Source organism: Antedon bifida, chromosome 6 (genome assembly GCF_963402885.1).
Source record: "Antedon bifida chromosome 6, ecAntBifi1.1, whole genome shotgun sequence".
Classification (NCBI taxonomy): domain Eukaryota; kingdom Metazoa; phylum Echinodermata; class Crinoidea; order Comatulida; family Antedonidae; genus Antedon; species Antedon bifida.
In genome coordinates this window covers 6,878,514-6,889,819 of record NC_136231.1, presented here as the reverse complement: position 1 = coordinate 6,889,819, position 11,306 = coordinate 6,878,514, and the positions used below count along the sequence as shown (strand labels likewise).

The following is an 11,306-nucleotide window of genomic DNA, read 5'->3' as shown; positions in this document are numbered from 1 at the left end:
GATGATTTTAACTTATAATTCAAACACAAATCTATTTTTCTAATGTGTAAAAAAAAAAGATGGATGAAGCACTAAAGGGTATATAAGTGTTATTATTGTTGTGTCACAAACTGTTTTTTGTATATATTGTTTGTGTATATAAAGCCCCATAGACAGGATTTTCAGTGGGGTAAAGGGGGACAAAATCGTCATAAGCTATGCTAGTTAAATGTATTTATTATCACTTCTGCTGCTTGTCTGTCTGAAACTATATTTTTGCCACATGATTTTTCCAATTGTAAGAAAATAGTTTGAATTGTGTATTTTCATAATGGATAGATCATATCTGAAATTTATCAAACTTGCATTTTAGAAAATCATTGAAAATTGAAAATCATTTTGTTTAAGTCTGTTTTCAAAATATTTTTGCATCTTTTTCTTTAATCTAAGATAAAAAGAACTGGTTTGATAAATAAAGCTTCCAGTTTTTCACTTAAACACTTCTTAACTATGTAACTAGCAAAAATAATTCTTCCATTAATAATATATATTTTTGCTGTTTTATTTACTTCATATATGAGTTTTATATTTTGTTTAATGATGTGTTTTTTTAAATAGATGATATAAGAGGACCATGGTTTAATTCTACCACCATATACAATATTTAGACTTTTATCATATTTGTTGGTTTCTTTGTGGTGATCAGAATTCAATTCTTTGTTACTGTAGTTTTCTCTATGTTTTTAATAACTTTTTAGTGCAATAAATGAACTTTTATATTTAAAAACAATTGTCAATTTTTGAAGATATATTTAAAAGCCTACTACAGCCTAGAATCAGGATTATCAAGATTTTGAATGGCAATTACCAAACATTGCCAGCTTATCAATATCTACCATTTCAATGTGATGAAAGGAATAACTCGCTATACACCAGTGGCCATATTCACCATTAACAGTTATTTCCCTTAACTATTAAGTATTTCACTTAACTCAATAAATATTTAAGTATTTCCCTTAAATTGTATTCACTTAGATAGGAGATTTTTTGTTTCCCTTAGCCTAAGTGTGAATGGTGAATACATCTACTGGTTCTTCAGCTATGAGGCTTTCGGCAGAAACAAGAACTAAAGACATGCTGGATTTTCTTTTTCTTTCTTAAACTTCTTTGTAGATGCATTTGGTTTTTAGAACTGGTATATACACGTAAATAACTAAAAAATCAAAAGTTATAGTTTGTCTGTTTTAATAATCATAAATATTGTTTTCAACATATTTCAGTAAGTATTGATTATTACTACATTAAGTGCACTTGTTTATTCTCCTCACTCTCTACAGATCTACAAATTTGTTTAAAAGGGTCAGAGTGACATATCCAGATCGATGTGAATTCAGATAGATCAGGAATGATACAGGTTAGGTTGATTTCTTTTGTCTGGGGTTGATTAAAAATGTACACTTTAGATCCCAAACATGGTGATGTTCATTGATATGCCACAGTGCATCATATAAGTTCCATGCATGGTGCAACCTTGGATGCCACATAAGAAACCCTGGATATGTTAGTAAGCAACCCTGGATATACCACATAAAGCAACCCTCAATATACCACATCCACAAGATAACCATGCCCCGTTTGGTGGCAACACTCGACACGAAGGGACCCTTGATGGAGAAGAAAGTTGTGGTATGTGTTGTCCACATCTGTGCGCAATTTAGCCCAGTAGACTGCAAGTCGCAGGTTATTCCACCATTTACATAAAGCAAACCTGGATATACCACATAAACAACCCTGGATATGCCACTAAAGCTTTTAAAAATAAAATAGCAAATCTAGGGATAAAATTAATGAAAAAAAATTAAAATGAAGAACAATGTAATGAAGAATATAAAGAAAGTAGCCTCAAGTAACAACTGGAATGTTTTAAGTATAACTTTAAATAAAAATAAAAGTAAAAAAAAAAAACAGGAAAAATTATGTTCAGAATTAAGTTAAAGTTGAAATGCTTTAAAAAATCGTTTGTAGGCACTTAGAAATTTGCAAGGTGTGTACTCAAGGCTTCCTTTAAAGAGTTTAGGCCGCTGGGTATGTACGGCTGCTAACCCTATCCCAATTGGCTAAACACGGCAGTGAAAATTCAGTTTACAATAAAAAGAGAAAGGTAAAATTCAATATAATTAAAATTAAATTAATTAATTAAGTAGTATTTAAAACAAAAATTTGAAATATTAAAAGTACTGTGTAAATTTAATATTCAGATGTGATAATCCGCATAAGTAGTAAATATATAAAAGCTATAGTTATTGATAATTGGGTATCCTATTCGGACTCTTCCAACAATATGCCTGGTTACATACATTAAGTATGTCACATATGTAGTCATAACATTGATGAAAAAGGTAATTTTCAACACTGATGAGTCTGCTTATAAAAACCATGTTGGGTTCCCACTTGTGATTATGCAAGATTATTTTCTTACAGCACTTTGCGTCGATACGATGTTGCATCACTATGTCCTAGTGGAAACCACAAAAATGTTTTGGAGAATGTTTGATGAGCAAATAAAAGTTTATAAGTTTATGGGTAATTTCCTTGATTAAAACTAATAGAGTGGGTGTATTAATTTAGCTTTTATATATTTATGACTCTATGCTGGGTTGCATCATTTTTAAGTAGAAGCTGGTTTAACCCTAGGTGGTGGAGTTTTAGGTATTTTATAAGGTCTTCTTCGTGGACTTTTCAGGTATGCTGCAACTCGAGGCATGGCTTGAAACTTCTTGTAGAATGTGTTCAGCTTGGTGTATGGGTCAAGTATGCTAATTAATGGTTCTCCCATGTCGTACTTGGCAAACTCTACGTTTGCATCCAGTAGATCAAAGACAATGAAGTCTACCCATGTCAGATGGTCATCAGCAAAATAAGGGGCAGTTTCCTACAAAAAAAAAGAGAGGTAAAAATTATTATATACAGTATACTGTCAAATAAACTGTAAATTTGAATTCAGTATCAGTAGATATCTTTATTCATCCCTCATGGAGCAATTAACATAGATGGCGATATAGATATACTTTTATAATTTGAAATTTAAAAAAGGTAAAACTGCCTAGTGGTAATAACTAACACTGAAATAAAATATAAACAAATCAGGCACAGAACATTAATTCTAAACCGCCCGGTGATATACTGAAATTGAATTAATTAATTTGAAACGATAAAGATGAGGAAATCTGTGAGAATGAGAAAAAGTCGCCCCAACCGAGACTCGAACTCGGACCATAAATAAATTATAAATATACACAAAGATTCTATGCTCCAATCTAAGTTGGTCAGCTTATTATTCTTATATTTCCTTACCTTCACCATTAATAAATTAAATATTTGTCAGTATATCACTGGATGGTTTAGATGCTCCCTCCATGACTTGTATATTCATCATTAAGATCTTTCTACACAATCAAACTTTATGTGACAAAAAAAATGTGATGTGCCCATATATGGACATGATGTCATACCACTAGCATATTTAGGCACACCACATTTTTTTGTCAAACTAGTTTGATAGTGTAAACAGAGCTTTAGAACATACCTGTTTATGTAGAGACGGTGCAAGTTTTTCAAAGTAGGTTAACCACATTGGAGCAGTATTCATAATGTAATCATTCCTCATGTCCCGAGAAAAAGCTGGATCATACAATATCTTAGACATCTTACTACGAAAGTCCTCTAAACAAAGCATTAGGAAACAGGTAAATACTTTGAAATAAGTTAATAAACATACTATATTGAATCAAATAAAAGTGATGGAGTAACATTTTATTGACTGTACCCAACTACTTTCAGGGACGGATCCAAGCCCAGTCGCTCGCAAATTATAATGAAAAAGATAAAAAATTAAGCTCAGCCCTTCATTTTACCATTTTTAGGCCCTGGGCCCCCTATTTAAAAATTCTGAATCTGCCACTGACTATTGCACTCATTGAAAACATGATCCATTTGGGAAACATAGTATGCTTACCTGCTCCTCTGGCTAACACATCACAGTAATGCAGTGATTCACAGTCACATTGCATGCCCGTGGCTCGCCCGATGTACTGTGCGATGGATTGACTTTGGACCAAACTTGTACCATCCGACATTGTGATTGCAGGAACTAAATTACGATAAAAATAAACATAATTGACTGGAAAAAGAAATTGTATTTCTTCCATGAAAAATAGAATTTAAATCTTTTAAGTGCTAGATTCTTGGCCATCATTATTATACTATAAATTTGCTATGAAAGATGACTAAATAAATGTGGTTTGAATTTAACTGCTCCCTTTTTGACAGGCGGGGTAATTGAACATTTTAAATATTTGAATTAAGCATGAATAAATGGATTTTCTAAAATGTTTATTCCATAAAAATGGTTTCAGTTTTGAAAGGCAAGACTGGCCTATTAACATGAAATGTGGTTGGTATAAATCTCTGTCTACACTATCAAAAAAATGTGATGTGGACACGATGATGTCATATCACTACCATATTTGAGCATATCAATACCATATTTGAGCATATCACTACCATATTTGGGCACATCACAATACATAACGTTTGATAGAGTAGACATAGCTTAAAACGAACCTTGTCCAAAGGTGTATATTCCACTTGCTACTCCTTTCTTTTTAGCTTCAGGCCATGTGTCCATAGTAAAGTTTGTCTCATTGTATGCAATAGCAGCTTCTTCTAACATGAGTCGAATAGCTTCAGCACGTCCACGTACATCAAAGTAATGAATTGTGACAAAGTCTATATCACGAACTGGAACACACCCTTTCTTACCAGTTACAATTTCACTAGCAAGTCTGGAAAGAGAAAGATTTTATGTTTTAGAAAGACAAGGTCTACTTTGCACCAAAATTTGGCAAACAATATTTATTTTGTATATATATTATATAAATCCAAACGTAAATTGCTGAAAAAATGACAATGTTGTGGGTATCAGTGGCTGGATTTCAATGGAAATACAAATACAAAAGCAAAAAGCTAAATAAAAAAATAAAAAAGTCAGAAAAATTAGGAGAGCTTTCAGGCAACACTAGGCCTTTATCAGAGAAAGTGAGAGTAAGTTTACTTGGCAAAAATTGAGAATACACTGTAAAGCAGACAAGCGTGTATATATACATATGTAACACACCTCTGTTTTTGCATGGTACAAGTGCTCCTGGTAGGGCTTAAAACCTACATAATAAAATCAAAGGATTTTGCAATGAAAAATTATTGTGGTTTTAACAAACCACAAGCGGATTTCAAGAAGTTTAAGATGTCTTTCATCTTATCTTACTTTATATCCTAGCTGTCTCGTTTACGTTGTCAACATAAAGTATTACTTTTTTTTTGTTTCATTTCAATAGAAAGTCAATGGATAGGCCTAGTATGAGTATGTAGAGTGTAGTTCACATCACATTTAGGTTATGGTTATTTAGATCAGGTTTTTAGCTAGATTGTAATTTAGAAATAATCTTGTGTGGAGCATGCATTGTTACTACGGTTACTGGTTGGGTTAAGAGGACCACTATGTGCTCCTAGTGGGGGACAAAGTCGCCAGAAGCTCACATGAAGTTAAGGACATTACCGTATTTATTTGAATAAATGCCCTGTTTTGACCACCATTGAACATCGTTGGGAATAAACTCCTAGTAGGCCTTTATTTTTTCCTGAAATCAACGCTCCCGCCACATGTATGTACACATAATATTGTATTGTGACATATTCCTATTGTAGTAGATAACATTGAAACCATGAGATAAAAGTTGTCGCAATTTAAGATAAAACGTCATTGTTTAATTAAAAAAACCAATTACTGATTCACAGTATAAACTTTCTTTTTACTACACCACGCCACATAATATATTGAAATCCATCGCCAGGAACATTGATGCAACATCCCACCCTTTTAGTCAAACTCTAAACTTCGTTTTAGAAATGATTATGCTTGAATACCAAAGACTCAAGTAATAAGACTTTGTTTATGTAGAGCTTCTTATGTATTATGTTTGTCTTGTGAAACCACCCTTAAGAAGGATAGTGAATGAATTTGGTTATCCTTGGCAATTTGCCTGAATTTATACATTTAAAAAAATACAAATAGTGATTTTGATTAACGTTTTCAATAAAATAATAATTCACATTATTTATACTGTATGTTCATTTTCTGTTTGTTTTAATTATTAACTTCAGTTTTGAATGGCTTCCTTGAAAAGATAATGCATTTTTATTGTTTAATATCCAATAATAGTAATTCAACACTTCCGCTTTCAATTGACACTCTTAATTCCGATAATCATAAATCCATTTCCTTATAAATTCTCTTGATGATCTATGGATTAAACGCTCCTTCTTCCTTCGCTCAACACTTGAGTTAAGAGCTCTTTTTCGTATCACATTGACCTTCCTTTAAACCTCTAACTTATGAATATTAATTGCTATGGTACCCTCTTGTGATCGGTATCATTGAAGCATCTACGACATTGCTTTTACGTTTCGTATGAAAAACATGTACGTTTTTTTTTATCATCGATGAAAAGACTTTTGAAGAAAAAACCTGTTTTAGGTAAGCAGACGGATAATAGCCGGCGAATGGGAGACATCAAAGTGAAACAGCGTGTTCTTTTAACGGTAAGTAGGCTATCAATATGCATACTCTTTTGTAAATCAAAGTTTAGATTTTGTAAATTTAATAATGCTCTTTAAATTTACATGAGTTACAATTTTATAAAAATATCTAATTATTATGATAGGTTCACTATGGCCAATTAGGAATATCACACTTCTTTGTTTGGTATAAAGAAAAAGATGTTTTCAAAAAAAGTTGTATACGATATATCAGAGAGATAATCACTATTAAATATCTTTATGACCATAAGACCATATAAAAACAATTGATTATCATCTCGTCCCAAACAAATGTATTGACTAGACAACACTGAACCATGATAGTACTATAGGTTGGTTGTTCCATAGAGATATTATAGTGTTCCATTGAGATATTATAGTGTTCTATAGAGATATTATAGTGTTCCATAGAGATATCATAGTGCTCCATAGAGATATTATAGTGTTCCATAGAGATATTATAGTGTTCCATTGAGATATTATAGTGTTCCATAGAGATATTATAGTGTTCCATAGAGATATTTATAGTGTTCCATAGAGATATTATAGTGTTCCATAGAGATATTATAGTGTTCCATAGAGATATTATAGTGTTCCATAGAGATATTATAGTGTTCCATAGAGATATTATAGTGTTCCATAGAGATATTATAGTGTTCCATAGAGATATTATAGTGTTCCATAGAGATATTATAGTGTTCCATAGTGAACTATAATATCTCTATTGTTGTTGTTAATAATAATTGTTTATTTTGTTGTATTATGTACAATACTTTGAGCTGTGTTGACATATTTTCACCTAAATATGGCCTTAGAAAAAAAATGTGTATAGCAGAATAAGAAACATGGTTATTCATTTCTGGAAAAAACAAGTATGGTTTATTGAATAAAATAATAAAGTAGTAGAGGCAAAATGATTAATAATTAATTGAATTGATTTACATAAAGTTTCAAGTATTTTTTATTTACAATTTTTTTGGTGGTCAAATGGCTAGAAGTTACCATTATAATAAAGATTAAAGAGTGAGTTTGGGCATAATTATTCAACATAATTCTTTTTAAAAAGGAGAAATCCAATCAATTTTACTGCATATTATGATTCAATATTGGTACAGTTATATCCTATTACAGCAATTCACTCCCTGAAAAGAATAGGCCTACGTTGCATGGTTGCATGGTCTTTTGTTGTAGGCATATTAATTTGGCTGAGGGAGCTTCTCGCAAGAGACAGTGCAATATTATAATTGCAATGACAAATTACACAAATTAAATACGGGAATATTTTGTTGCTCTGGCTAATTTAATATAAAATAATTTATATTTTTATATTAATTATTATCACGTAACTATACATTTTATTAAATAATATAAAACACTTTCTATATGCCTAAATTCTAGTATACAAAACAATTCAATTAAATAGTACATTAAAATCTTTAGTTAGAATTAACAGATACTAGATAGAATAGGCCTAGTAGTAGGTATATATAATATAATCATGATATATAATAATATATTATTATTAATAACAATTATCATAAAAACATACTTCATAAATTTTGGTGCTTGTCCTGTATAATATATGGTACATACAGCAGCCACAAATACGATAAAAACCTGGCCAAACGAAAATGCCATGGCTATACTTTAAATTAAAGCTTGTAAATTAGAACTCCACTTTACACGTTGACACTAGCCTAGCTAGGTAGCTTAGCCCTGCAAAAGTACCGGTGGGTGGGTCTTTCGATTGGAGCTAACCGACGACCAGCTGCGCTAAGTCTGCAACAACCGTGGTGTGGTTTCACACACATAGGGGGCGTTATTCAGCTCATCAAATTTATTCCAAAATGGCAGCCTTTCCGAGTGTCACCCAGGCAAGTATTGTTTATTTAAACTCATTTTAATTCGTAAATATTGATTTTATATAATAAACAATGGTTTTGTCGAATACAGAGTTATGTCATTAAATATGTAAACCGCTTTTGTTTGCGTTTAGAAGTATAATTAGGCTACAGAAATGAATCAATTTAGGCTCAAACAATAAAGTGCTGCAACTTTCCAGGGAGTAAACAACGCCCACAACCTGTCTACTTTGAAACATTCGTCTCATATAGATTATTGGTGTCATGGGGCCTAGCCTAGACTTACCCTATTATGCAACATTTGGTATTTGTTGTATCGTTTGGTCATTGGTAAACAACAAAAAGCTATTTTAAACTCGTTCGGTTCTTTGTTGCCATTAGATTAGGCCTGCATATTTATAATTTCATGATGATCTAATCTAAATCAGATAATTAATAATGTTGTTTTGTTGATGACAATTGATCATATATCATCATGTCATAAATGATTATTGATGATAATTTCTTTGTTTGCACACGATCTTAATCTCTCATCTCATTCACAGCTAGGCTACCGTAGGCCTAGTCCTTTCACACAGCAGGATGATCCAGAGAGAGTCTGTGTATTGATTATATTATGCAATTGTTTTTATCATTTTTTTATTATGACAATAAATGTTATTATTTATTAGCCATTACTAGGTCCTTAGCATATAGGCCTATTTTGTTCTAATAATTCTTTCATAAATTTGCCATTTTTTATTTTTACTGTTTTGTTAAGCTTAGATTTCGAAAAATATTATTTAATTATATTTAATCGGACAGTAATAAATTACATTTTATGATTTTGTAATTATTCAGAAAAATAATACTATAGCAAAACGTCCATTTTCCACTATATAGGCCTGTTTTCATTAAACCTATCAAATGATTTGTCCGTAAAAATAGGAGAAGGTTTTTATGAACATCAGGCCTTGTCTTTTGAAAATTATAGGTGTGCTACAAATTGCACTCCTTAATACATTCAGGGATGCTGTAGGTGTGCTGTTTGTATTTTGGTGTGTAGAAGTTTACCAAATTTAAGCGTGTTGTAAATCGCATTCCTCAAGGGCAATTTAGGAGTGTGTTAGGTGAGTGATCGCCTTAAAACACACGGCATGGAACATGTGAATGTAAATTTCAATTTAAAAAACAGAAGAAGGTAATAACAACAGTGAATGATGATGCACTATTAATTGTTTGTGTGCAAAAGTTTAAATAATAATGAAAGTAAAACAAGGAAATAGTGTGTGGCAATGCAATCCTGAAATGACGTTTACAACCTTTATGAAACAATGAATAGCCTAGTGGGAATTTTCAGTAAGGCCACATAAAAAACCCTTAGCGTCATCTCCCCACCTGAATGTTGGACCAAACTCTTTTTTATCATTTTATGATGACAATTGGCTTAGAAATGACAAATAAATCGATCTGAAAAGTTTTTAGTACTAGGTCAGTATTTTTTATAATCCTTTAATGAATAGTATACCTCATTAATTAAATAATAAATATAATAATGATAATGAAACTGAGACAACAATTCATCTGAATAAATAGCCCCTCTACATGAGAGAATAATGTACTGTGTCGCCACATGTAAAATGGCTACCACTACCAGCTTATTCTTGTAGGTTCAGGATGGGCCTTGCCTTTTCGTCCAATTTCGATTGTCTCTATGACAAAAAAGTATTCTTTTATATAATGTTTTTTTGACATATTGAAAAATACTGTGCAACTTTGAGTTCAAAGAGTGAAAAATCATGCATATAAACTTTCAATAATATCCACAATTTGTATAAATGATGTTGGTTTTAGAAAATGAAAAGTACAGGTATACAGTATGTGATGATGTACAGTACAGAACTGATTTTTTTTTTGCCACATACTAAAATGCATCTTTTTTTTTTTTTGTAGGTTGCTGGCAGCAACTTGACTGGCTATGAAGCCCTCTACAGACAGGTAGGGCACTGTAAATGGTCAAACAATTTTAATTGATTTTTTTTACAAACTTACATTTACAAGAGTTGGTTGTTCTTTTTTAAAAACCATTTTATTTTTGTTTTTAAAAAAGAACTGCTAACTTATGGATATTCAGAACCAGATGAACATTTTTAATTTACAAATCAGATAAATATGAAGAAATGATGACACATTTTGATTGCAAAAATATTGATAATTCTAAGTATTAATGGACATTCTTATTTTAGTAATATTAATAGGAGGATGTAAAACACACTAAAAACACACCTAAAATTTTAAAAAGTAAAGGGAATTCCCAAAAGGACCTCTAGGTCATTTGAAATAGATTGACCATAGTTTAATTTAATATACTGTAAATTGTTAGACATTAATGGATTACTCCACAAAACAAACATTAGATCCCTTCTTACTTTGAAAAATGTAGGATGGTTAAAGGGTTGACAAATGACAACATTTAGGCCTATATTGAAATTCAGATTAGAAGAATGTTCTGAAATGCTATTAAGAGTGAGCTACCATTGTTAGTAATGCTCATCCAGGGCCATTAATACTCCCACTCATATGATCTTTAGCTATTAAGGAAAGCCTAGTTAATAAAGGATGTAGCTATTGTTCTAATTTTATAAGACGGCTAGTAGGTGTCATTTTGTAAATATTGGTACAGTCACGTATCCTGAAACTGGACTCCCTGAATACAGAAACTCTCTTAAAACCACGGCTGACCAATAGTCTAGTGGTTATTAACTGTTACAGCTAAATAGTAATCAAACAAAGAAAAGGGAGAATAATAATACTTAGTACTGTATATACTCA

At 31.4% G+C, this 11,306-nt stretch overlaps 1 protein-coding gene across 1 annotated transcript; it reads right to left on the bottom strand.

Moving 5' to 3' along the window:
• Positions 1–1,207: 1,207 nt before the first annotated feature.
• On the bottom strand, positions 1,208–8,429 carry LOC144844147 (glutathione S-transferase Mu 1-like). Its single transcript, XM_078700896.1, has 5 exons — positions 8,183–8,429; positions 4,603–4,823; positions 3,995–4,129; positions 3,566–3,702; positions 1,208–2,911 (listed from the first exon to the last, which is right to left on the bottom strand). The coding sequence occupies exons 1-5, from the start codon at positions 8,269–8,271 to the stop codon at positions 2,648–2,650; spliced, it is 846 nt and encodes a 281-aa protein (XP_078557022.1). The 5' UTR covers positions 8,272–8,429; the 3' UTR covers positions 1,208–2,647.
• Between the last annotated feature and the right edge of the window lie 2,877 nt (positions 8,430–11,306).

Bases quoted from the DNA above. Each gene is read 5' to 3' on its own strand.
- LOC144844147 (XM_078700896.1), bottom strand. From the start codon at position 8,271: ATGGCATTTTCGTTTGGCCAGGTTTTTATCGTATTTGTGGCTGCTGTA. The intron at 4,130-4,602 runs GTTCGTTTTAAG...ATCGTAATTTAG, and splicing joins AATATACACCTTTGGACAAG to TTCCTGCAATCACAATGTCG. The intron at 2,912-3,565 runs GTATGTTCTAAA...TTTTTTTTGTAG, and splicing joins CACCGTCTCTACATAAACAG to GAAACTGCCCCTTATTTTGC.